The sequence below is a fragment of the Antrostomus carolinensis genome, unplaced genomic scaffold, assembly GCF_000700745.2.
Source record: "Antrostomus carolinensis isolate BGI_N321 unplaced genomic scaffold, ASM70074v2 scaffold13678, whole genome shotgun sequence".
NCBI classification, from domain to species: Eukaryota; Metazoa; Chordata; class Aves; order Caprimulgiformes; family Caprimulgidae; genus Antrostomus; species Antrostomus carolinensis.
The window spans coordinates 1-27,890 of NW_010331070.1; the positions used below are offsets into that span (position 1 = coordinate 1).

The 27,890-nt window shown below is 42.0% G+C and overlaps 1 protein-coding gene across 1 annotated transcript; it reads left to right on the forward strand.

Annotated features, from left to right (window-relative positions):
* Nucleotides 1–4,006: 4,006 nt before the first annotated feature.
* On the forward strand, nt 4,007–25,339 carry LOC104528952 (serine/threonine-protein kinase WNK2-like; the record flags this gene model as incomplete). The annotated part of the gene is made up of 6 exons (XM_010173112.1): nt 4,007–4,164; nt 14,954–15,042; nt 15,918–16,137; nt 18,778–19,066; nt 22,263–22,459; nt 25,187–25,339. Coding segments are annotated over 6 exons (1,106 nt in total), but the record flags the coding sequence as incomplete, so codon positions are not given.
* Nucleotides 25,340–27,890: the final 2,551 nt, after the last annotated feature.

Here is a 27,890-nt window from a genome sequence, read left to right on the forward strand (position 1 = left end):
TGTAGATGTGGTGCATGAGGACATGGTTTAGAGGTTGACTTGGCAGCGTTGGGTTTTTGGTTGGGCTCGATGATCTTAAAGGTCTTTTCCAGCCTAAACAATTCTGTGATTCTATGATTCAAAAGGAGCAGGAAGGGTTCACAGCAGCTTGTGGGCATCACCCTCTGAGAACAGGCTCAGTGTGTGCTTGGAGGGGAGAAGAAAAGGGAAAGGATGCCCTGCTCTGTCCCTAACAAGGGAGTGCTGCAGAAGCCTGGGAAAGCCCCCGGGAAGTCTGCTGCTGCCAGTGGTGCTGGGGTAGGGACGGTTACTTTTGCTGCAGGGAGAGGCGGCAGTGCCCCGGGGAGCCAGGCTTCGCTCCAGTGCAGAGAGGCCGCAGGGGAGCTGGTCTGGCTGGAACACCTCATCCCCAGTTACTAGGGCATCAGCAAAACAAGCTCCTTCTGCAGAGCCCAACCCTGCCTCCATACCGTCCTGGCAGAGTTCTGCTGAAACATCTACCATTTATTAAAAATCAGTAGGTATGAAATGTAAAGACATTTCCACTGGGATGTGCGACTGCCGATGCCCTTAGGTGGTGCCCACGGGGGGAGCGTGAGAACGTGGGTTTGCTTGAACTGGGAGGACGTTTTCTGAACGACTGTTGAAGGATGTAGTTTCCTTGCAAAAGTTCCATTTCATGTTCTCTGTGTAAATGTAATGTTTTCCTGAATTCTCAATTACCCATGCTTCCACAGCAAATCTCCCTTGTTCAGGCCTGTAGGTGATGATGGTTCTAGGAAGCTGCAGATTCCTGAGGAATGATGCTGGAAGTGGGAGAAGTTATCGCGCACGTAGTCGTATCTCAGCTTACAATATAAATGGAAATTAGGTTCTGTGTAATTAGAATTAGCAGACTGATAGTGACAACCATTGTTCCCTTACTATATATGAAAATAGCATCCTATTTTTCGAGCAGCAGTTGCTTAAATAATTCTTTTGGTATCTCCAATTTTCAGAGATTATAATTCTTTACAATTATTTGTACCAAAGTATTGACTTTAATGCTTGGGGAGCCCAGTATCGTTGAAGTCAAAATGACAGAAGTTTTAGATATAGGCTTGCCTACTGTGGGTCTCCTTAACTTGTTGATTTTAGTGAAATCATGTGGTGTTTATGTCTGCTAAGTTTCTCTAGTTTTTAACTTCTAATAACCGGTGGGATTTTTTCTGTTGAAGGTCAGTATTTCTTCATGTAATTTTTTTGCAGTGTAACAATTGGGCGTAACGGAACAATATTAGTAATACCAATACAGGTTTTTGTAAAATCAGTTGTTAGCACAACACCATCAAAGCATGCTCGTGTCTAAAAGAAATTAAATACTGAAAAGGGCTGCAGGTTGCTGGCAAGGTGTCTGCCTTCATTTTGGCACTATAACCAGGCTCATCTTTTTTTCGTGAGTAGTACTGCTCCAAGGAAAGAATTAGGAGGGCCTGGAAACACTGGTGAGATGAGTAATTCTGCCCCCTCCATAGATGTAGTAGCTTTAAGGGAGTATTAGTAGCTGCAGTTTTACCTTGGTCTGAACGGAATGGAGTCAGCATGGCTGGGGTCCAGTTTTTCCCTTGCTGCGATCGTGCCACTGCTGATGCTCGCCTGACCTTGCGGTGTATCTCTGCAGGGAGCCAAGCCAGGGCAAAACTCCTTCTGCCAAGAGAAGCTGAATAGATGCTGAGCAGCTTTACATCTAGGTGGTCTGTTTTGTTTAAGAATACTTGTCTATATTCCTTCCCACCCCCAAGGGATGGGGGGAAAATGTCATTTTTGTGCTATTTTGGAACGGTGTCAAGGATTTCATTTGCTTCTTAGACTATCACTATCACTTTTCCAGATTTGCTTTAAATGCTCCATAATTCATGAGATTCACTCCTGCTTCTGAGTCTTGTTCCTTCTAAAACAAGGTAGCAGCTCCAAAAAACATTCTCTATGGAAGTTATTAACCATTTCAGAGCAGCAGTGACAGCTGGGAGAAAAACCCTACAAGCAGGCACTAAGTTAGGCTTTCACAACACGGGTCTGGCTGATTCACAGAGGCTGAAGGAATGAATGTCTCTGAGGTGGAAGGACCATAAACAAGGAGAGAGATCAATCCCAAAATTTGCAAAATGAATTTGACAGAAATTGTGCTGAGGGTTGTTTTGTAAGTTAGGCCAGGTCGCCTTCAGAAAATGTGCAAATGCAGATTTTTTACTGATAGACACTAATTTTGAGATGTCATTTATGTTACCATTAGAGAAAAAAAAAAAGCTTACATCAAGTCCCCAAATGTATATGAGAACTATTTTTTCCCATTAGATATTCCTTTATTGCAGTTGTGGTTTTGCTACTGATGTAGAGATGTCATATCAAAAAACTGAGGGACCTGCCAGGCTGTCACGGGGCTCAGGGGTCAGTTTGGGTGCGGAGGTGGCTGCTGCTGGGCTGGACGAGCAGAGTTTCTCCAGATCATAGAATCACAGAATCCCAGAATGGTTTGGGTTGGAAGGGACCTTAAAGCTCATCCAGTTCCAACCCCCCTGCCATCAGCAGGGACACCTTCCACTAGACCAGGTTGCTCAAAGCCTCATCCAACCTGGCCTTCAACACTTCCAGGGAGGAGCAGCCACAGCTTCTCTGGGCAACCTGGGACAGGGTCTCACCACCCTCACACCAAAGAATTTCTTCCTCACATCTCAGCTCCATCTCCCCTCTGCCACTTTCAAGCCATCACCCCTTGTTCTGTCACTCCCTGCCCTTGGCCAAAGTCCCTCCCCACCCTTCCTGTAGCCCCTTCAGGTACTGGGAGGCCACTAGAAGGTCTCCCTGGAGCCTTCTCTTCTCCAGGCTGAACAGCCCCAACTCTCTCAGCCTGTCCTCACAGCAGAGCTGCTCCAGCCCTCGCATCATCCTCTTGGCCTCCTCTGGATCCTTCACGTGGTCCAAGACCTCTGGTCCTCCTTTTGGCATCCCAGTGCTCAGGGCTCGCTGGTCCTCTCCTCCAACTCATGGCTGCACTGATCTCTCTTCCTTCATCTTTTCTAAATGTAAAAAGGAAAAAAAATTAGTCTTCAATCCTAAACATAAGTTACGTTAGGAGATATGCTTCCTGGAATAAATTACCCAAGGGATTTTTTTTCCCTTTTGCTCTGTAAGACCACACTTTTCAGAATATTTTGCTGTGCAAACTGTGCAGGCGTTGTAAGTCGCCACTTGTCACGAAGCTGCAGCTTCCCGTTATGAAGCAGTAAGTACAGTCCTTCCCTTCCTATTTATCCAGCTGCGTCGGATTTCTGACGCCCTAATCCCCTGTTGAGTAGGACTTGATTCTGTGAGTAACCTCCTTGATTCGTCCCACTAAACCAGTGACAGAATTCTGTTTAATGTTTTGTGCGTGATTTTGTAGGTGATTCGTGACACTACTTGCTTTCACAATGCTGTCTGGCTGCTGGGTAGTTGCTCTGTATGTTTCTGGAGGAAAAAAAGAAAAAAAAAAAAGGCAAATTTGCATTGATCAGAACAAGAGCGAAGGTTCTCGTTTCTTCTCTGCTTTTCATCTCCACAAACCTGTACACAGCCCAGAAAAATAAACCATTTCATGACTTCCACTACAGTCGGGCAATGGCCCATATCTCATTCTCTTGTTAATTTTTTAAATTTTAATGATTTTTCTTTGTTTGTTTTGTTTTTTTTTTTTCTCTTGCCTCTTATATTTTTATTTGTCTTTTTATTTTTACTTGTATTTTTATTTGTATTGTATTTTTATACTATTACCAGCTAGCCGTAGGTATATAAGTCTGTGCATTGACTTTGAGTTTCTTCCCGGGAGGGTGCTGGAGCTTATTCTAGTTACTTCCCTCTTTCAAAATAATCTTGCATATACCCCCTTACACAGCTCTAATGGGCACACTTTTATCAGCAAAAAAGATTGTGGTTAAAGCCATTTAGACTTTATCAAAAATGTACATTCTTTTTGTGCATGTCTGTGTAGGTACACCAGAATTTATGGCCCCTGAAATGTATGAGGAACACTACGATGAATCTGTGGATGTCTATGCTTTTGGAATGTGCATGTTGGAAATGGCTACCTCAGAATACCCTTACTCAGAATGCCAGAATGCTGCTCAAATTTACCGGAAAGTAACCTGTGTGAGTAAACATCCTTAATTTATGTTGGGATTTTGTAATCTGAAGGTTTAAAACTGTATTTCAATGAGGTGTCAGTACTGTTGAATGCGTAGTGTTTTGCAGAATTTGAGGGATTTTAGCTCTGGGTTCTGCAAACCTGTCACAGGTTTATTTGTAAGCTTGCAGTTCCATGTTTGGATTGTGTCTGACTGTACTGCAGCTGCGTAAAATACTTTCAGTATTCTTTGTTGATTTTTCTCTCCATCAGCCAAAACCACATAAAACTTGGGAAGAACGAGCAGGGAAAAATCTTTGCTCTAGTCTTGCCTCCTGAATGGGGACTCTTCAGACTTGGTCAAGTTTCCCACAAAACTAAAAGGACTAACTTTTAGGTTGCAACCTTGATATTTATTTAAATGGTGGAGGATGTTTGATTCAGATTTCCAGCACAGATTCTCACTGTTTGTATGTGTATCAAATTATGGGAAGATATAAAAGGGAAAAGATAGCAATGTTTAGTTTTGGAGTCAGCCAGAGGAGCTTTATATCTGCATTTTGGAACTCTGCAAGGTCTGGTAATGCCCAGACAGGAACCATGGAAATGGGTTTGCTGCATTTTCAGGTGAGGTTAGGCTAGAGGAGAAGCCTATCTAAAGTAATCTCAACGCTAAATAAAATATCCTCTCCAACACTCTCACCCCTAGATGATAAGTGTATTTATCTACTGCAAATGCCTGAAAAAACTCCTGAGTCTGGAAGATGCTATCGGGTTGCAAATCACTGACTGCGGAGAAATGAGACTTGCCAAAGGCTTTGGCAGCTGTGGTTATATTCTGTTCTACCTGCTTAGGTGAAACCAAGAGTTACAAGAGGTTTTTTCAGGGTAAATTATATTAAACAGGCTGGTTTGTCAAAGATTTTTCCCAGGTACTTATTTCCATCTGGTCGCTACAAAGATAGCGAGCTCTGTGGTTTGGCCCTCATGCATCAGCAAAGATGCAGTCTGCACACACAGGATGTGGAGAGGGTAATGCTCTGAAGAAAACTGCACTAAAATTTGCAGAAATTAGCTACAGATAAGGTTGCTTTTATTTCTTTGGCCTATAAGGTAGAAAGAGTAGTTAGGCTTACGCAGTAGATATACTGAGCAGCTCCATCCCTCAATCTCCAAAAGCGTGGTCCCAAAATTAGTTTGTCTTCCTCTTCTCCAACTGCTTGTTACGAGCAAAAATATTCACAAATGAAATTTAGTAATAACTGGTTAATTTCGAAAGGTACTTGAGACCACTTGCCTTCTCCAAGAGGTTTAGTCAATCAGGCCAGGACAAGTACAGTTCTGTGAAATCCTGCAGTCAGCAAATGCTGCTCAAGGTCAACATTGCATTTTCTGATTTGCTGTATGCTCATCTCACACCGGATGTGGAGATGGTTTCATCAGATACCCAAACACTCGTGTCTGCCAGGTGATGGGTTTGTGTGCAATTTAACTTGTATAAGTATAGTTTGTATTGTTCAATATCTGTCTTTTTCCACCACTGAAGACTGGGATGCCAGGAAGTTGGTGCTTTTGTCGTAGATCTCTGTGCTAGCCTGATGGAAATGGAGAGGGAGGATGGAAATGATTTGGGAGTCTGTGTTTAAAAGTTGAAGTCAGTATCACAAGACACAGGAGGATGTCCCTGCTGGAGATGAGAGATGCCATGACTTTCTGAAAGCAGGAGGACACATCTGAAGAGGGGAAGCAGCTTCAGCCCGTTTTTGTGTAAACTGTTACAAGCTGAGTAACTGTTAATCGAGTAACTGAGTAAACTGTTACAAGCTGGAACTTGATAAAGCTGAGTCCTTCCCAATGGACTGCAACCTTGGTTTCTGGTAGTTTAACTCTTCTTAGAGTGTTGCTTTCAACCCATAGCTACTCAGAAATAATAATAATTAAACAACAACAACAACAACAACAAAAAAGGCTCCCCAGTGCAGTTAGCTTCCTGGCTGTGGCTGGAGCAGCTCCCTATGGCACTGTAGGGAAGGGAGCGTGTGCAGAGATGGATCTGCAGGTATTGACTGCAAGCCATCGTGCTCTGCACCACGAGCTGGCTGGGACCGTGTCCTACATCTTCTCAAAGAAGTGAAATACGTTTGATGGCTCAGGGAAGTTGCTTGCCTGAATCCTTATGAGGACAACCGCTTGTTCCACCTCATTATTCCGCGATGCTTTATCACGTTGTTATTCCTCTCACTCCTCTCCTACAAGGAAAAGTTTATTTCGATTGGCACAGTGGCTTGTTGGCTTCATTTAGATACGTAGTCCTTTGGATGTGCTCTAAGTGCCATCTCTGGAGGTAGCTTAGTGTGATGGTTTTAGTCGCAGCTGGCAGCTAAGACCATGTGGTCGCTCACCCACTCCCCTGCTCCGGTGGGATGGGGGAGGGAAAACATAACAAAGGGCTCACGGGTTGGAATGAGGACAGGGATGGCTCTCTCACCAATTATGGTCACGAGCAAAATATACTCAACTGGGGAAGAAAAATCAGTTTAATTTGTTACCAATCAATCTGAGTAGGATACTGAGACATAACAACCACATCTTACCTTCCCCCCCCTCCCTTCTTCCCAGGCTGAAGTTACTTTGCTCCCCATTTCTCTACCTTCTCTCCTGCAGTGGCACAGGGGACAGGGAATGGGGGTTGCAGTCAGTTTGTCACACGTTGTCTTTGCTGTTCCTTCCTCCTCAAGGAGATGGCTCCTCACACTCTCTTTCACTCCAGCATGGAGTCCCTCCCGCAGGCTAAAAGAGTCCAGGAACAAAGTGTTCCAATGTGGGCTTCCCACAGAGTCATGGACTTCTTTGGGGGCAGCCCCCAGCTCTGGCATGGGGTGCTCTATGGGCTGGAGACGGGTCTCCGCTTTGGCACACCTCCTTCCCCTGCTCTTCTGTGAGCATCTCTGGGGTCTTCAGCTCTATCATGAGCTTTCTACATAGTCACAGCTGCATTCAGGCACAGCCTCCTGGTCTGGTGTGGGGTCCTTCATTAACCTACATGGGCTGCAGGAGGACAGCCTGACCTCACCATGGGCTGCAGGAGAAGCTTCGCTCCAACACACCTCTTCACTCCCCTTCCTCACTGACCTGGGTGTCTGTAGCTGTCTCTCTCACATCACCCTCTTCTTTCCTCTTCAGGTTGTTGTTGATGTTCCTGATCTCTTGCCAAACTGATCTGTCCCCTTCTTCAATATGGATTCACAGAGGCGTTTCCCCTCACTCACTGTCTCAGTCTGGGCTGGAGGTGGGTCTGCCTTGGAGCTGGGGAAGCTTCTCACAGGAGCCATCACTGTAGCCCCTTCCCCCCCTACCAAAACTCCCCCTCCACACACAAACCCAACACGCTTAGAAGACATCTCCTTAGGCTCTAGAGCTTCACATGGTGACAACAGGAGTCTCTTCTAATTTTAGGCTCCGGGGTCTCGTCTCCTCAGTGTGTTACTGGGTGCCCTTTTGGTCTCTTAATCCTAGATACTGACTGGCTTTCATGAGAAGTGTGGGGCATGTTTCCAGCTGCATTGGACAGGCGTCGCGTGCGCAGTGTTCCTCATTTCTTTGTGGAGCTGCCATCACCATTAGCTGATGTTAAGGTGACCTGAGTATGTGCGTATGCTTCCAGAGTCACAGATAACGTAGATGTCTTCCATTGCTCCACATACCCTGTGTACAACTCTTAGCCATCTGGAATATCGGTAATTAAGATTTCAGAAGACTCCTAAGCCTCGTTTTTCAAAGTAATATCCAAGATGACAAAGAATAATGATTAATCAGAGGATTCCTAATTAGATGTTATATTTCAATGTGCAGCCTTAAGTAGTCATTTTTCAGACACTGTTGAACGCTCAAGCCAGCTCATTTTCTGTGGCAATAACCTTTACAGAGCGGAGGATTGCATGGTAAATGATGAGAACTTTGTAAAACCAGTCTTACACTAGCAAATTTAGAGAGATGGAACATAATGCTTATTACGAAGAACAAGTAGTGGCGGAGAAGCTGCTGAAAGGTCGCTTGTAAGGAGTGTTTTTGAAGCAGAATTCTCTGCCTGGGAAAGTTGAGGCAGAAAGCATTGGGTACGGACACAGAGGAGGTGTTTACTGCATTTTCCAGCTGAAACCAGGGCAGTAGCAGTGGGAGCAAAGGCACCTGGATTCCTTAGATGGAAAAATTTGCCTTACTGTTGTTCCAAGGAAAGGGTTAACCAGCTCCCTGTGGAGAGGAAAAGAGCCCTGTGGAGCTGCACCAGCCTCAGACTGGGAGGAGGAGCAGGGGGTGGACCTCTGGGTGAGGGTGCCAGAAGAGCAGCGGGTCCCAGGAGGAACCTCTCTCTTGGGCTCAACAGCTTCTTTCTCTAGAGGGGCTGCATCTGCAGAAGAGCTGGCGACAGCAAGGGAACCCGTTTCCACCCGTGTGAGTCGCCCGGAGCCGAGGGAAGCTGCTGCTGCTGCTGCTGCTGTTGAGGTGTTGGCATTTCGGGTGTGGGGTCCCTCCGCCTTGTCCCGGGCCATCACCGTATGGTGGGGTCTGCCCCGTTAGCTGGGGCAGTGGCGCCTTACAGCCGAAAAAACTCTAAAATCACTTTTCATGAAGAGTTCGGGTTGGTCACGCAGCAGCTATTGCTAGTGTTGGTTTGTACTAGACTGAAATATAGTATAAAATTTGAGCCTAGACTAAAACCAGAAGTCTGAATTACACTGTCTTCTTCCCAGCATGGGGTGAGGGTTGGGGTTCTCACTAGAGCAGAAGGTGGCCCTGACCTTCCCAGGTGGTGGGGATCAATGATGCAGTGCTCCTGAACACTGTCATGTATTTTAGCTTGTCAGCAAGAAATTTACTTAATTTTTGATTAAACTGGATTTTTTTACACCAGAAATGTAAACGCTATTTTAGTGTTTGAAATTGAGGGTCAATGTAAGGTAAAAAGGAGGTTGTTGTGTCCTGTTTCCTGATGCTTTTATTTTAAAAATAGAAAATAAAATAACTGATTTATCCTGCCTTGGGCTCTGCACCGTGGTGGCAATTACTGGAGGTGCTGTTAGTATCTAAAGGGGTTGGAATTGATTGGTGATGTTTGCATCAAGTAGGTGATTGCTTGCTAGGGAAGATACCATCACCACCGTATTCTTTAGATCTCCTCTAACCTGGCTCTGGATTATGCTGGGCTGCACCTTCCCTCTGCTGCCCAGCACAGTCCGTGTGTTACTGTGGTTTTGCCATTTTCATATCTTTTTCAATTATTTCTGCTCTGTATCTCAACATCCTATCAAACTCTTGCCTGCTAATAGGGTGTAAGATGCATCTGAAGCCAGAGCTGTTAAAGTCACGTGCATTGATAATCTTTATTGGTATAGAAAATAAAACATTACCTTTCTGAGACATTACTATTTTGTTTTAAGATATTACATATTATGCATGTCTGCACTGTAAAATTATTATACTTATTTATTTCAGTGACCTTTAATTCTCCCTGACTTGCATTCTCATGGTTCAGTGGCTGCTTTAGTTTCCCACTCTTGTTTTTCCATATGTTTAACTGTACGTATATAATAGTCCAGGAGAAAGTAGCAGTCATTTCCCATATGTACAGAGGGAAATGTCTTTGCCAGATGAGACGTGCTTGTTATGACTTGTCACCTCTCTCTCTGCCCTTTCAGCCTGAATTCTGGAGTGTAAACTTTAAAAAAGTGGATATGTAACGTAAATGGTAAATACATATTTTTTCAAGCAGCAAGTCCAAGCCACATTTACTGCAGTTAACTTGGGAGTGATTTCCTGATCAGCATATTTGCAGTGACCTTCATTCTGATGCCATAATCTCATTTTTCATGCATAACTTGATGGTTTTTCTTAGTCAGATTTTTTTTGTGTTTAATCATTCTGCCAAGTGATTTTGATGTAGACAATACTGATGAAACATTGGAGTCCGTGACCTTCCCATGCAGCGCCAGTCCAATGTTTTCTTACTGATGCACTGCAGAATGCACAGCAGAGAGCTGTATCTGCCGGGGGTCCATGGTGACCTCGGTGGGTTTAGCAGCACAGACCTGGTGACCCGCATGTTTGTAGTGCTCTGGTTTGCATTTCAAGTTTTCATATTGTTTCTTTTTTATAAATGTATTGAATGTTTTCTCGCCATTTGCAGGCTGTATTGTATATTTCTCACACAGATGGAATAAATGCAATAGCTGTGGCACAGCAACAGTAGACAACGTTATGTCATTGCGTTGACTTTTTGTGTGTTTGGATGTCTTCTCAGATGTGATAATCTTAGATTAGCATTAGGATTGAGTACCATTTTGGAGTGAAATAGAGATGAGTTTATAATTGCACATGGCGATCTTGCTGCTGAATGTTGTGGAACAAAATCCTGACAAAATTGAGAACTTTACCTTCATTTTATTGACTTCAGAGTGTGGTAGGGTGGAATTTCAGTTGGAAACATGGTTTCAGCTTTTTTGGAATAAGTGTTTTTTTCCTTTTCTAGGAACTACATGAGTGTAGAGACTACCTTCAGGAGTTTTAGTCCAAAGTAGACTACGTCTAGAGGAGGAGGACACCTCCTAGGTGAAAGGAAAGCCTTCAGAAAAATCACTGACTGAGGTGGATCAGGCATAATGATGACTTGTCTGACGTACACTGTGCGTCTTAGAAAGCATTACGTGTTACTCTTTCAAAAGTGTGCTCTGCTGATGGGACAATGACAAGTAGCTATTTTTAGAGCTCTGAAAAACAAGCTTCATGTTTTTGCCCCCAGCGCGGAGGTTAAAACTTTAATATCCTTTATGTGCCTGGCTGCAGACTCAACTGTCTTACACTAAAGTGCAATGTATTTCAAATCTAATCACTTCAGAAGGGTGTGGAGAGTGAGTGGTGGTGAGGGATTCAAAGTCAGTCATCCCATTTGAGAAATTATCAAAAGGGAGATTATTTGATCTCCTCTCATTTTGTTCTTGGATTTTTTAATGTTTTTTTTAGCATTTAAGGAACTTGTATGAAAATATCTCTGTGCACCTTCGGTCAACCCGTTAGCCCTACATTTCAGATGCAATGGTGTTGAATTTCTTTTAGTTTACAAGATGGCTGTACAGTGTTCAAACAGCTGTGGATAATTCCTTAGCCAATATACTTTGAATTTTGGTGCTGTGTTTCCTCGGGAATGCTCAGGACAGATGGCTTTTGTATAAATGGATGAGATGAGTCCTTTGACTGCAAATAGGACTCTTCATTTTGTGTAAAGGCCCTTCATCGTCAGGAGGCTCGCAAGCATCAGGGCACGGCGCTATAGGGAGGGTTTGCAGCATTACAGAGGGGTGGCCTTGGAGATTTTTAATGAAGAGTAAGGAGCAAAAGCATCCTATAGCATATGGGCATTGAGAAAAGACTTTGGCAAAGCCGTTCTGTTCAGTACTTCACTGTGCTTATTTTGTTCTTGTTTGTTTTAGTCGTCTATTCATAGCTTAGCTGTTCAGTAGATTAGTACAATAGATGTTCAGAGGAGCCAGTGTTCCTTCAAAAGATGTGGAAAGTAAAACGTTGTTTGGAGGAGTAGCTTTTCTTCTTCTTCTTTTTTTTTTTTTTTTTTTTTGCAATTTGTAAGGTCCAAAATTGGGGTCAGTCATTCTGGATTTGTCAAAAGGACCATTTCCAGGCAAACCTTCCAGACACCCAGCGTGTCCTGCCCTGCTCCATCCCAGTCATGTCAGAGTTCAAATCGAACCACATAAATGAAGATTGATTGTGAATTCTGGAAAAGAAAATTAAATTGAGAGATACTGTGATATATATCTGCTATTTGTGTGTCCCATATGTTCACTTTGTGTTAAGATACCCACGAAGTGCTCTGCAATTATAAAAAGCAATTGGCAGCATCCGTTGAGTGAGCAGATACCTGAGCAATATATTCCTCTAGGTAGCTGAAAGCCCTTCAGGTAGTATGGTGAAGGTTGCTTCTACTGCTGTGTTGGGGTTTTGGGGGATGGATTTGTTTGTTTGTTTGTGGGTTTGTTTTCATAGAATCATAGAATCATTTTGGTTGGAAAAGACCTGTAAGATCATCAAGTCCAACTATAGACCCAACACTGCCAAATCCACCTCTAAACCTTGTCCCCAAGCACCACATCTATGCATCTTTGGTTTCTGTTCAGTTGAATTGATGCTGATGCACGTTTGTGGGATATTTTTCAGTAAACATGAAGCTATAGGTGATGATGGTCTTTACTGCCTGTTCTTCCTGAGAAGTGTCACTGAGATGGAAATCCATGATTTCTGGTAGCAAACTGGAGTGCTCGAAAATGTAGAGATTTGTCCTATTGCTTTCATTGTGAATTACCAACAATTTCTTCAAGCTCCTCCCCATCTAAGAACGCAACTTTTAGGGTATTTTAGAGTATTTTAGAGTATAGAGGATTCATGCTAAAAACATGTTTTGGTACTTCTGTGTTCTCTTTCATTTCTAATTCAGGTGTCGGAGTTCTTGACGCACTGTGGTGTGTGCTTTGGCTTGTTTTAAGCAAGTCGGGGCTATGGTAGGCTAGGCGCTCTGTCATTTTTCTAATATGCAAAATTTGAACCCTTACCTTGTAAGTAAGATTTAGGTTTGCTTAAGCAAATAATTCTTTTTAGTGGGTCACAGCCAGACAGCCACATGTAGGGATTATTTTGTTTTTATTTTTTCCCACAAGAAAGGGGTTTTTTTCCGGATCTCAGCAGCTCTCCACCTGGGCAAAACTGAGAAGCTCAGTGTTTGTGTGACTACCCTGTGATTTTTTGTTGTTTTAAATTTATGAATTAGATGTTTTACTCAAAGACAAAAAGAGTGATTGACCTGAAATAAATAAGTAAATAAATAAATTCACATTTAAAGTTGAATCTGAGACTTGAATGGCAACAGAATATTAATAAAAATCTAAAAGTATAATCTGATGCTAGAATATTCAGAAATTCTTAGAGAGCTGCCAGCATTCATTGAAATTTAGCCACAAAATTTATTCAAGACCTAATTGAGTTACATACTTGCAGACATTTTCTCCAGTACATATTTTTTTTTGTTTTTTTATCCAAGGCAGCATCAGGTGAGCCAAAAGTCCACTCCTCAGGACTTCAGGCCCCTTTATCTGCTGCTGCATGATCCATTATATAATGTTCTTTCAGGGTAAAACTTTAAAAGGATTTGGATGGAGTTAAATGTCCAAATCCCATTCATTTACGTGCTTAATCAGATTCCGTTTTTTTACATAAAGGAAATAATATTTCCTTTTTATTCCGCTTATTGACTTCATTGGAAATATTTGGGTCCTTAAGTAATTGGGTCTAATTGCAGAATCTGGTCCCAAATTAATTTAGTCAGGTTTTCATCTGTATACATCTTGTTCTAGTAGGTAGACACGTTATGTGTTTTTAAAATGAAATCAATGTTTGTGTGATTTAAGCTGAACATCACAAATGACGAGGATAACTTCTTGCGTTGCCACTCTTGTCAACTATAGCTGAATATACGCGTGAAAAGTGCTCGTGGGCAGCCTGTTGAAGTGAAGGGGAATGAGTTACCCGTGTTAGGGATGCTGGGTATCTGTTAGCTGCTCCTGCGTTGTAATTCTTTTTGTAGAATATTTTGATCACGTGTACAGAAAGATGACAGAATGTATAAACTGTTATTTAGGCTGAGCATGTGCATACTGCTTCTCCTACAGTCTCTACCTTGGTAAGATATAGGTTATTTTAATTAAGGGACTATATACCCTGAGGAGGATCATGCTGAGTTAAGATCTGGGTCCTGAAATGGGAGGAAGTAGGGAGGGATGACCTGTGGCTGCCTTAGAAGTGTGTGCGTGTTTCTTTTAAATCCTCTCCATCTTCTTAAAACAATCCCATCTAACCTGAAAGAAATGGAAACTGTCCTGTTGTACCTGCATCAAGCCAGAGCTCCCTACGTGAAGTGGATTTTGCTTTTCAGAGTTTTCTTCTGAAATGCACAGTTGGGTTTTCTCCTTGAAAGGCCATGCTTGTAGGTTAGCTGTTCCAAAGCTTGAACTGAACACTATTCCCAGAAAAAATGATAACATTTGACAGAAATTTGTCTTGACTTCTAGACTACGCCTGCTCTGCCACTCATTCCCAGTAAGACTGGAACAATGTGCTGGAGAAATACAAGAGCAACACAGAGCTGTTAGGCATATTCTCCTTCTCCCCTGCTTGGTTTTGGGTTAATTTTTTAGCTTTTTTGGGGAGACAAGGGTGTTGGAGAGTGTTGGGGACATCCAAAACCAAAAGATTTGTGGGATACAGGAATATGGAATATTGTGTGGGTCTTCCAAGGTATTTTTGACTCATTCTTGAAACTGGTTATCTGAAGAAAAACATGGCTATTTGTCTTCATTCATTTAGCTTTTCGAAAGTTCAGGCAAAAAACATAAAAGGAATAATTTTTTAAAAGAGTTATTTTGAAAATTTAAAATTATCTATTTATTGAATATTGACTTCAGAGACCACACGATATAAAAATAAGGTTTGCAAAGGTTAGTAAAGAAGAGGGGAGGTTTGTCCTGTGTATGGCTGAGTTCGTGTACAAACTTGTGTGCTTATTTAGAAGTGCAATGGTACTTAAAAATATGATAGCCCAAAATCTTCGATTCAGTTTTACATTCAGACTAACAACTTTAAAGTATTAGTTGTTCCAAGGGTTGAATTGACTGTAAAATGTAGCAAAAATGTCCTTAATTAAGAGATATAATGTAATTCTTGTTCAGACTAAATTGTTTTTCTCTGTCTTTTTAGGGTATAAAGCCAGCAAGCTTTGAGAAAGTTACTGATCCTGAAATTAAGGAGATAATTGGGGAGTGTATTTGCAAAAATAAAGAAGAAAGGTTTGTTTCAAGTAATCAAGTTTTGCACTAAATAATGTGTATGCAGAGATTTTAAAGCTGTCTTTGTATTTTTTTTTTCCGGCCTCTGGGTCTCCCTGTGCAGGAGACAATGCAGAATGGAAATACAGATATAAATAATTGCCTCCTTTCCTGTCATATAATGTCAGAATAATAGAATAAATGCCATTGTTATGTCCTCAACCTCTCAGCTTCAAAGAACAGGGTCAGAAAACATCGTTGTGGCTATGTGAGCTAGCATATTCTAGCAGATTTTGGCACAGCTGTCCGTAAAATCTTTCTCAGGAGGTTCTTCATGGAGCATCAAGTGTGGTGGAGGTCAACCACGAATGGGACATGGTAGAGGCTTCACCACAAGCTGTTATGGCAGATTCCATTGGCTCATTGGCCTCTGGATGTGAAGATAAACTGTGCCTTGTTTCCAGCTTTGCTTTTAAAACCTAATCTCTCATACTGACCTCTCCTAGACTGGCGTGTCTGCTGTTCAGTATTTCATAACTTTTACAAATATGGTTTTTAAGGACCTCAACTGACTACCTGGAGGGAACCTCTTTTTTTAGAACTCGTTAAGCTCAGATACTTAAGAAAAGTTGAGCAAAGCTATAATCTGCATGTCTGTACATGCTTGTGGCATCTGAATGTTGCTGAAACTTTGTGAAACAGGAAACATCATTTTTTCAGCAGTCCTCAGTAACACTAGAAATACTATGGTTTTTTGCTAAGAACACAAATTCATTATGGATTAACACTAAACACACTGTAAATGTTTTTGCCTTTAACAGCAGTTTTTTGTCACAAACATCTTTTCAAAGTGCTTAAGACTTGCAGTATTTGAATACTCTTTGTATCTATTGCAGATATGAAATTAAAGATTTATTAAGCCATGCCTTTTTTGCTGAAGATACTGGGGTAAGAGTGGAACTTGCAGAAGAAGACCATGGTAGGAAATCCTCTATTGCCTTAAGACTCTGGGTAGAAGATCCTAAGAAACTGAAAGGAAAACCCAAAGATAATGGAGCCATTGAGTTTACTTTTGATCTGGAGAAGGAAACTCCTGATGATGTTGCACAAGAAATGGTAAAATATACTTCTGGCAAAAATTATATATATAATGTAGTGCATAAATCTCAAAGGACAGCAGGAACAAGTCTGGTAAAGTAACTTCCATTGAAACCATTCCAGGTGTCTAGTTCAAGCAGTTTGTATTGATTTTAAAATGAACGCTACAAGAAAGGGGTAAACAGGGAAAAACTAATAACGGAAAAATATTGTTTACCAAGTATGAAAACAGATGCAGGAAATGGCATTTCAAATAGCTTAGGGACCATAGATATCTCTTCTACTTTTATATTGTGGAAACTCTTTTGCCAATGTCTGTTAGCTGTTGAATGTCTTTAAATTTGTTGGGATCTGTTTAGTTTCAGACAGCAGCTTGAAATAAATTAGAAGTGTTCAGAAGTTCAGTCACAAAATATTCTGCCCTGAATTCTTCAGAACACTTCTTTCCATCTTTTCTGTCGGTGTTACTGAGGAGGAATTAGATGAGGCAAGTCTGTGGTCAGCCAGTCTATCTCCAAATGTAAATAGGAAACCAGACCCAAGCCCACCGCACAGAGTTAGGAATAAGCTTTGGATTTTTTAACAGATAAGTTTAACTTGGTGAATTTCTCTATCTTCATAACTTGTGTGGTTTTGTTAGAAAAACTCTTTTGTGTTTCAGTTTCACTATATAGTCCTTGAACTCTTATTTTAATGATGTCTTTACTGCAGTTGCAGGTTTTCTAACGTCATGGAAACCTAAAACCAGTAAGCAATTAGTCAAGGCTCTGAATTTTCTTGTGCTTGCAGAAATGTTCCTATCATATCCTAGATCCCAAGGGATCCCATTTAATGGTGTTGTCATCACCACTCCTGTTCCACTCAGGAGGCACTCATTTTGGTAGTGTTGCCTGGAGTCATCACCAAGCACTCCAGATTTAGTGGGAGAAATTCAGGCTCCTCTGTCATCTTGTTGTTAGTTTGCAGTAGGTCCAATATTTTTTGAGCAATGTATTGTTATAGAACTCACTTCGTTTAAAAGTTGCTCTGGTGCAGTTACTTGCTGTTATATTTTGCATTTAAATATTTCTGGAAATATTTTGAGCTTTGAAGTTCTCTAAGTTACTTGGCCTATAGTTGTGATATTCTGTTTTGAAGAGGAAATAATGCTCATAAAAAGTATCCTTAAAAAGATCACTCCCAAAGTACTGTGATACAAACTATCCCTTTCCCAAACTATTTTAAAACCTGTGTTTTACTATTACATTAACAGTTGCCTATGTGCCTGCATATGAAATGCTTTCAAACTTGAGGCTGTTGCAGGGGTGGGATGGAGGCAAAGGGGGACGTTAATTCCTAAATGTCTTTTTCTGGCCCTTATGTGTTGTGGAACACCACAGCCATGTGCTTTCATCAATTTGTGTTGCTTTACATGCTGTGGAAGAGACCTTTTGAGTATGGTGAATTATTTATCGTTATTGATGGGTTTTCAGTAGTGAGGTGTTCCAGCCCGTCCAAACAATGTGGGCAAAAGCAACTTGAAACGTTCTGGTGGGTTTACAACCTAAGTTACGCTTCACAACCAGTGGGAACTGTAAAAGTGCCTTCCCATTAAGCTCTGTCATGAAGAATCTACTGGATGTGTTAGCTGATACCATACAAGGTTCTCTGGATCTGTGTGGTTCTCTCGAGTAACTCCCTTCTGTCGTTAGCATTTGCTGGATCATGGATTCAGGGATGTCAGTAAGGTCTGAGGGCAGAGGTGGTGGAAAATACTCATATCCATCTGCAGCTGTATTTTAAGCTGCTTTGCACCTATTAATTTTCAAGAGCAAAAATCTAAGCTGTAAAACTGGGCAAGAGCAAAGAAGGAAAACCTCTAGTTTCCTCCATGTATATTAAGTGCTTCCAAATCGGTAGAATATGAATATAAGAATGTAGAGAGGTCATTATTAAACTGAAATTCATACCTGTGCTGTAGGAGATTATGCAAACAAATAGCCCAAAGATGAATTTCCATTTTATCTCTTGAGCAGTTAAATTCTGAGAAAGCCTGGTCCTATTTTCAGTCAAATGTGAACAGTCTGCATTTGACTCAATGATAGGCTTTTTCTTTATAAAAGTCAATGAATACTGACTTTACCTTTTAAGAGAAGGTAATTTGAGACGAAATTCTGTTAACACCTTTGCTTCATGACTTGCTGTTATAACAAGCACAGCAGTTTGGGAAACTGTGTATGCTGGAAAGGTTAAGGCAATAAATTCTGATTTAGATGTAGTATGGTTTACTCCAGTTGCATTGTTCAAAAAGCATTTTTCAAATATGTTTTTGCCCCTCTTTTGACTATTCTGTTAGTCTTTCCAATAGAAAAAAGGGAACCCACCTGCAGTTAAACTTGCTCTCATCTTCTCAATGGATGTTAACGGTCAATAAATTGACCCAGTATGCACTCAGGTCTTAGAAATTACATATTGTTGTTTTAAAATGCATTAAGGATAGAAGTTTTATTCAAAAAAAGCCACCAAGCTCATGAGTTCCTGTTCTTGCGAGGAATAAATATGTAATTCATGTTATTTCAAACTGATAATTTGTCTGTTAGGAAGAAATTCAGGTAATACACGCATGTGCATGCACATCTGTGCCCACACAATCTTGCTGAGTTTGTGCCTCCTCTGCAGATTGACTCTGGATTTTTTCATGAAAATGATCTCAAGATAGTTGCAAAGTCAATACGTGACAGAGTAGCGTTAATACTATGGAGAAGAGAGAGAATTTGGCCCAGGATGCAGTCAGAGGAACGTCGGGACTCTGAATGTCTGGAGAAGTTGAAGACGCCGCATGCGCAGCAGGTCCAAGTCACCTATCTTCCTCACACTGGTCACCATGTCCTGTCGGAGTCGGAGGAGCCTGAGGCAGACCAGCATCCCTTTCAGCAAAACCTGCCCACCAGCGTCACGTCTGTTGCCTGTAAGTCTCATGTTGGTTTTTTTGTGCACTGTGATGAATGTCTGAGGGTAAAAGTCAACGATAATCTGAGCTCAGCAGTGAGATGAGCCGCTGTGCAGGTTTTTGCGCAGTAGCTCAAAGAACACAAGTGTCTTGGACGAATGCAAACAATTTTGAAATTAATAAAATTTCAGGAAAAACTGAATATAGAGAATATATAGAGGTAGCTCCTCCTTCAGTAGCAGTAACATCAGAAAATGTAACATATTTGTAAATTGAAAATCAAGGAGACCCGCTGCCAGACACAAAAAATACACGTTTTTGGTGCCAGGTGGTGGGATCAACACTAAGTTTGTGTGAAACACAATTTGAGAGCCTCCGGAAGTTGAATTGGCACCAAACTGGTCAGAGCAACTGGTGACTTTTTCAAATGATGTTGACAATGTGGAGATGTTTATTCAAAAGCAGACCTTGCTGAAACCAGAACCCTGCAGTTTCTTGTGTTTTGTGAGTTACTCTTGATGGCTTGTGTGATGTTTTTTGGGAAGCTGTGCAAAGATCTACAGCAGGAAAAAAAAAATAAATCCGTCTCTGAATGTTAGATGATGTCATTCAAGGTTTCCCTGTTTTGTGGGAAATAACAACTGTGGTTTGCTCACACACTTTGGGAGCATCAGACCTTGTGGGTTGACACTGTAATTATTATTGGGGTCCTTAGGTCATGATGCAGGTGCTTTCTCTGTTCCTCCAGGCTCTCTATTTTGTCCTGAGCTCATGGCCTTGAAGCAAAGGGGTGGTTTGATCTTTGTTAGGGCACGCTGGAGTAGGTGGTTGCTCACATCCATCCAGGCCCTGATAGCTTCAAGCTGATGATCTGCCAACCCTTGACATTCAGCTGGGGGCTGATCCAAGAGTGACCAGGGGGCTATTTCAAGACAGGTGGATTCACGTCTCCTGTTTTAATTCCAAGTGCTGATTTTGGTCTGTCTCCGAGTAAGAAGCCACCTGGCTTTGCTTGCAGAGCTCGTTTGTTTGTTTTATTTCCAAGCATCAGAGTTCCCTCCAGCAAACAGCAAGGCATGAGGAACCAGTGGTCTTGTTTCTCTAAAGTAACTTGTCACTGTCTCTGTCCCCTAAAATCAGCCTTTGTTAGCGTGTCAAGCTCTGGTATTGAAATCTTAATCTATTTATACTTTTAAACATCTTGAAGGAAATGTTGCCAGATATTTTTAGCTTGGAAGATTTGAAATTTTGTGAGTTCTTTTCTAGCCAGTTTTTCTGATAAAATCTGCTGAACGTATTTTGCTACTTAACTATTAGCATAATGTTTCTGTTTTACTGTTCTGGACTTTTATGTAAGCACATTTAAATTAAAGATGCATTATCTTTAGTGAAGAGACAGCTGCTGCTTTAATTCAGGTATCGTATAAATTGCTATACAGAGGTCTGCTTTGAATACTAAAATAACCCAGCGTGCTTCTACAAGAAACCAAACCTTTACAAGCTATGAGAAATGGACATATTTGCGTAACACTCAGAATATTGCAGTATTTACAGAGCTTTTTTTCTGAAGCTAAATTGATCTCATTTCATTTTTTCTAATTGTATATTTATTTCATGCTATCTGCTTCCTGTGAGAAACACTGTAATTATGAGGCTTTTTCTTTCCATCGGCGCACGAGGCTACTTGTGCTTCTCATGATTCTCTTGGACATGAGCTGGCAGAGTTTTATACTAAATATAAACCCCCCAGTTTATTTCCTGCTCCTCCTCAACTTTTAACCAATATAGGTGTTATTTGACAATTCACTATCAGATGTCTTTGAGCATTTTCTTGGTGATGTTAGGCCTGAGACCTCTATTCATTACTATTCTACTAATTTGTATAATAATCTGAGGTCAAATGTAAAAATGTAAGTTAATAATGTGTGTAATGAATGTTGTTCTATAAAAATCTGAGAGTGACTCACAGCTTTTACTTCAGCACTCTACCATCATACTCTCATTTTTTTTTCCTCTGAAGTCTTAAATAATTGTTTGTAATAAAATGGAAGTGTGTATGCGGCAGAAATCCCTGCCTTCTTAGGGCAGGGCCATGTTGACTCTTTAGAAATGAGCTGAATAAATATAGAGAGGAGTTTAATTTTGCAAAAAAACAGTTGGGAGAATAGTTTGTGAGTACTAAGGAGAAATGTAATCTCTGGTGCTATTAAAAAATAATTTGTTATTTGAAAGCCAAATATGTAAAACCTTATTTGGAATACGGAAAAAAAAGAGAAGGGGAAAGTGTTGGAAATAGAAACAGCACTTAAACTTGCTGTCCTTTCAGCCATGTTTTTCTAAGTGTGTTACAGTTTCCTTTGAGTTTTAAATCAATTACAAGCTATTTATCGTTTGGATACTTAACAGCTACAGTCTTGACTGTCTCGTGTTATTTCTCAAATGAAGAACGCAGTAGCTTTTCCTCAAGAAGAACTAGGCACCTGTACTTTACAGGCTTCAAAAGTAATGGAAAGACATTTTTAAATGAGTAGTACGCAATGGTACAGTGAAAAGATTTGTTTCCCTTTGAGGAAGGCTGTGGGGTTTGCCCAGTACCCACAGCTGCCCAGTTCTGCCAGTGAGCTGGGCAAACACCACATGAGAAACTCCGGCAGCGCTCTGAAGGGTGCTCCTAAATCACTGCAGACCTGCACGTTATTTTGTTACCTCTTCTTCACCGTGAGCTATTGCTAGATGCTCAAGTAGGGTATGATTTCCCGAACTAACAAAGCATACAATATAAAGAATTCTGTCATTTTCAGTGCTACTAATAAAAAAAAAAAGTTTTAAAGTCAGTGCATCCCTGGGAGATCTCGCTCTAAAAGACTCCGTGATCTCCTATGAACGTTACGGTTGGGATTCCCTTTCCTTTCATCGTACAAAATCTGTAAACATCTGCAATTCTTAATGTCAACCTTCTGCCCTTTAAAGGAAATATCAATGTGCCTAAAATATCATAGTGCACAGAAATCCATGGGGATGGTTTTTGGCTTAAGAGAAGCAGTATGTGCCTTTTGTAGAAAATAAAATTTGTGTTGTATAATTTATTTATATAATGGAAAGGGCTAGGGCAGTAAAAATTCTAATTACATAAACCAGTGTTGACCGTGCTCTAAAATCATTACTTGAACATTTGGAGTTGTTGAGCTTTTAATGAAAAATATTGTTCTTTCAGCTGACAGCACCTTTGACAGTGGCCAGGGGTCCACTGTTTATTCAGACTCCCAAAGCAGCCAGCAAAGTGTCATCTACTCGTCTCTGCCCGATCCAGTCCCTCCTGCTATCCAACGGGTGTACAGCCCACCTCTGAGTGAGAGCCAGGCTGTGCCCCACGGCCTTCAGCAGCTGGGGCACTACCAGCAGCCCTCAGGAGTAAGTCTAAAGCTTTTTGAGATCATTTTGTATCTTAGATCGTACTTAACAGCTCATTTATACCCTGGTTTTCAGGAGGTGTGGATTTCAGGGCTTGATTCATGTTTTCCTCCCTCAGCTTTAGCAAAGGTGATTTTTGCTTAGTGATGTATTTCTGGTGGATCCGAAATGTGTGCTTAGTAGATGGTGTCTGGCTGTATTTGCCATTCTGAAGGAATGCTTCACAGGCAGCTGTCATCCTTCAGTAAAAAAAGTTTCTTATTAATCTGTTGTCACTGAAACTACATTAGTAGCTTTGCGATTATTAAACTCATGCATGTGTTTGAGAACTCTTCTGTTTGTTTTTGTTCACTGTCACTATAGCCACACATTATTGTTCCTTCATTTGTTCAAGAGCCTCTTGGATCTGATGTTTCTTCCAGTTGTGACAAAGGTCACACATTCAGTCACTGCCTTTCTGGCTCTGGCTTTGGATTTCATCTTGCACATGGACGGCGACGTATGTCCATCGCTGAGGCTTCACACTCAGGCACTGGTAGCCCAGTCAGATGTTCACACTTGCTCCCGTTTTTATGCTGTTATGACCTTGACCAAAAGCAATTACTGGAACCACTGGTGCAAGAACAAACACATGCGAGTGAACATAAATCTCCAGGTGCTTCCAGGGAGAGGAATGACATGAGCACGTTGTGTCCTTCAGAAGCTGCGGCAGCACCGATTTCCAGCTCCAGCCTGCACCCCTTACACGCGGCAGACGGCGTTCGTGCTGCTCTTCGCCGTCACAGCGACCCCGTCGTGGCTTTGACTCCAAACACAACGTTCTTTCCCCAAGAACCGGGAGAGAAACACACGGATCTGCAGGCTAGAAAAGAGGCAGCAGGCGTGTCACCTGAGGTGGCACTGGGGACCTCTACACGCCCTACAGAGCTAAGGGTTCCTCAACAGCCTCCTCAGACCTGCCAAGCCTGCTTAGTTCAGTCTGGCCGAGATCAAAACGTGTCGCATGTCTTGATGCCTGTTGAAAATGCTCACTCCCCAGGCAGCCAACACCCAGAAAAGTCAGTGTCTCATCCTGTCCCGCTGATCAGCAGGCCATGGGGAAGAAGTTTAGACCTGCCTCTGTTACGTGAATCTTTACAACACATAATTAACCAAAAGACTGGTTCTTCTCCTGTGAGATCTGCAAGAGTTGCAGAAAATGTTCTGCCTTCTGAATCCTGCGATGGTGGAGCAGCCAGCGTGCCTGGACAGTCCCAGCCCTGTTGTCAAGTGTGTGCTGGGAAAACACCGCTGGCGGAGAGCAAGCTGGTGACTGCAGCTACCCTGAGCAGCGGACGGAACCTGCCCAGTAACAGTGATAGTAAAGATGTGGTAGGTTATTTTTTTGTTGTTGTTGTTGTTATTCTGTTTGACTTAGAAGAAAAAATAAAATCCAGGACCAGTGTTTTTTTCCAGCTTGATCCAGATTTAACCTATGTACTTGCAAAGTGCACAATTTTCCCTGGTTTTACCTTATATTTTTTTCAAAAATGCCTGCAAGAAATTATGAACAATACTTTATGAATGCATTGAAGCGTGACTGCGTTTACCTGAAGGAAAAAAAATCATCCTTGGCATCTGTAGCCAGCTCCCTCCACCGTGGAAACCACCCTTCCTGTGCACATACATCTCCTGCGGTGCGTCCTTCCTCCTTCTTCTTCACCTGAAGCACTAACTTAACAACTCCAAATATAACCGTCAAAAGGCACATCTTGAGCAGAATTCTTTTTTATTAAATTGAGCTGAGCAGCATGCTCTTTTAGAGCAGACTCATTCTTTCCATTGATAGGTTTTAGTAATTTTAACCTAAATCCATGACTTTTTTCAGGATTGAGGGTTTGGCAAGATAATAACCTTTATTTGCGAGCAAAATATTTCTCATAGCCTTTTATCTTCTGATGAGGTTTCCATATTTTGTTTTTCCTGCGATAACCTAGGTAAAAAGTTCCAAGGCTTAAAACTCTCAACAAACAGAGGAAACAAAAGTCTGGCTTAAAACCTTCAATTTTCCAAGGCGGAAAAAAAAAAAAATCACTGTATTTATCTGGGAGATTATTTACCAAGATAACACGCTCATAACTGGAGTTGTAGAAGGTTTTTTTTAGGCTTAGGAGCCTCAGTCTGACTAACCATTTATTTTTAATTTATCCACTTTGTTTGAGCTGAAGTTTTAGAGAACTGCTGTTGTTACAAACCTCACCTGAATTTCTTTTAACTATTTTATTTTCACTTCCACTGTATTTTTAATTTGTTTCTCATTTCTCTATTTGTTTGCTTGGCATCCATTTCAAGTAAATTACCTGCCTTTTTGGAAGATAGTGATTCTTTATGAAATTATAAAAATCTTGGTGGTGATAAATTTCTTTTTCACCCCATGAAGACCTTGTTGCTGTTGGTGTATTCTCAGTGTGTGTGTGCTTTCAGTGGTGTTACTGGTCTGCACTCTTGCTTCCAGAACGAAATGCAATGCAGTTGGGTTGTCTTATTTGGAATTTGCTGACTTTTTTCCATGTGTTTAAGTAACTTCCCTTTCCTTGCAGGTAATTTTTAATTATTTTTTTTTTCCCCTCTATGTTGAACCAAGTACCCAGTAGACTGTTCCCTTGCAATTACCTTCTTGGTGAGCTGTTGCAGACTCTCTTACCGTGAGGGTTGCTCTTCTCTAACGTGGTGCTCTCCCTCCTGCAGCCTGGCCTCCCCGCCGCTCAGGCTGCACCCGCTGGGGTGTCCCAGCGGCCCCAGCACTACCAGGAGCCGGCAATGCCCTTCCCAGTTGTCCAGCCCACCACCGTCGCCTCCCTGCAGCTGGGGCAGCCGCAGCCGGTGCTGGCCAGCCAGCAGGTGAGAGCTTTTCTCATCCCGTTCCTTGCCCGTGCTCCGCTACCAACCTGTACCTGTAGCAAGTTTGAGGTGTTTGAAAAGTTCCAAACTGCAGCTGGAGAGACTCAGGGATGGGGCAGAGGGTGTTGGGTTGAAGGGAGGAAGAAAAACAGGTTTGAGGACAATTGTTGTGTGATACCTTGGAATGTCTTGATGTCATTTAAGACTTCTCTTCCATTGTGGCTTAACAGCATCAGCTTGAAGCCTTGCGTTGATTTCAGTGTTCTATCTTGGTCCTTAAAAATCAAATAGTTTTTTATTAACTTTGAGTTATTATTTGGCACCTCCTTTCTAAAGGGTTAGAAACAGACTGTTGCCTGCTGTCAGTTGTCTTTGAATCCTCAGCGATGCTGCTTTTTGAGTTGTGCACGTGTGTTAAATATAGTTCAGTACAGGCATCCAGCCACTAGTTTTATTTTCGGAGAGAAGAATCTGTCTCTCTCTGAATTCTCTCCAAATAGTAGTTTTTTGTGCATTTAGAATTATCACATTTCCCCAAAACCTGTGTTCCTTAAAGGTATTTACAAAGCACCTCTCTCAAGCAGCTGAGGGGCAGCGAGGAATGCAGCCACAGACCTGGGTCGCGTGGTAATTCATGGCTCATTCTTGGGATTCTATCAAAAAGCTTGGTTTCCTTCAGTAGAAGCTGTTGTTGGGCCAAGGACTGTCTGTATCCTTCGTAACCAGCACGTATCATACCTCATGGGGTCACAGAATCCCAGACTGGTTTGGGTTGGAAGGGACCTTAAAGCTCATCCAGTTCCAACCCCCCTGCCATCAGCAGGGACACCTTCCACTAGACCAGGTTGCTCAAAGCCTCATCCAGCCTGGCCTTCAACACTTCCAGGGAGGAGCAGCCACAGCTTCTGTGGCCAACCTGGGACACTGTCTCACCACCCTCACAGTGAAAAAAATCCAAAAACCTCTCCAAACTTTTTTACTTGTGTAGTTATCAACATTTATCTCACAAGTTGCCTTTTTTTTTTTCCTCCCCTAACGTGTCCTATTCTTCTGAAAGCATCAATTTTGGAACAATGTAATTTGTCTTCTCAAAAAACATGCTGATGTGAAGTTTTGTCATATATTATTTTATTTTTCTAATTCGCAGGGATATTCTCGTGGTACTCTCAGTCAAAAAAATTATACTTATGCAAATTTAGGAGCTCACCAGTTGCATGAATCTCTCTAGTGGCCTCTGGAGCTTTACACCAACAGTTCAAAATCTGTTATTTATTTATTTTTCCCCACAAGTAAATGCTGGTTTGGGATAGGATATTTGCCCAGCTTGCTCAATTTATTTCACCTGTCCTTTCCTCACAGCGTTGTTGTCTCTCGACAACAATCGAGGATGATGCGAGGGCTGGAGCAGCTCTGCTGTGAGGACAGGCTGAGAGAGTTGGGGCTGTTCAGCCTGGAGAAGAGAAGGCTCAGGGGAGACCTTCTAGTGGCCTCCCAGTACCTGAAGGAGCTCCAGGAAGGGTGGGGAGGGACTTTGGCCAAGGGCAGGGAGTGACAGAACAAGGGGTGATGGCTTGAAACTGGGAGAGGGGGGACTGAGATGAGATGTGAGGAAGAAATTCTTTGGTGTGAGGGTGGTGAGACAGTGTCCCAGGTTGGCCAGAGAAGCTGTGGCTGCTCCTCCCTGGAAGTGTTGAAGGCCAGGCTGGATGAGGCTTTGAGCAACCTGGTCTAGTGGAAGGTGTCCCTGCTGCTGGCAGGGGGGTTGGGACTGGATGAGCTTTAAGGTCCCTTCCAACCCAAACCAGTCTATGAAATAATTCTATCCCTGATAGAAAAAGCATTTCCTAACTAGTCTGTGTTTTTTCTCTAATCTTGGCAGGAAGCCCAGTCCTTTTTCCAGTATTATTATTACAGAAATAGGTAAAATGATAACATTTCTGTGCAGAACTTCCCAGAGCACCTGTGTGCCTCAGAGACAGAGGTAGGGCTGGTGTTCCCAGAGTCTCCAGGAACAATGCCATGAGATCTGCTGCAACCTTTTGTAACTGAATGGTAGGGCAGGTCAGCAAAAGAATGGGAAATCAGGGTGCAAAAATTCATCTGCTAACAGAATGAAGTGTATCGATCTTGGATGAATATTCACTGATGGCTCAGACACATGGGATCAATATTGCATCTCTTTTTTTTTTTTTAATTTGGATATTTGTGCATTTATAATGTTGATGTTGTAATGAGGCCAAGTAAGCATAATTCAGTGGGTTATTCTCCCCTCCTACACCTCATCCAGTTCACAAGCATTTTGTAAATCATAAGTTGAACTGGAAGCAGAGGCTTTAGGCAGCTGCTCAGTTCCATGAGTCCAATGTTTCTGCTTTTAACGCTGTGTCCTCTTGAGTCGAAGGTGGGTTGAGCGGCCTGCGTCAGCGTGCTCAATCCTCACTTATCTGTGGGCAGCCTGTCTGAGCTGCAGATTAACCCAGCCAGGGATGCCGAGATGCTGGAGCTGGCTCTGTGTGGTGCTTTGGGTGGATTCACCCCTTTGGCTTGCACC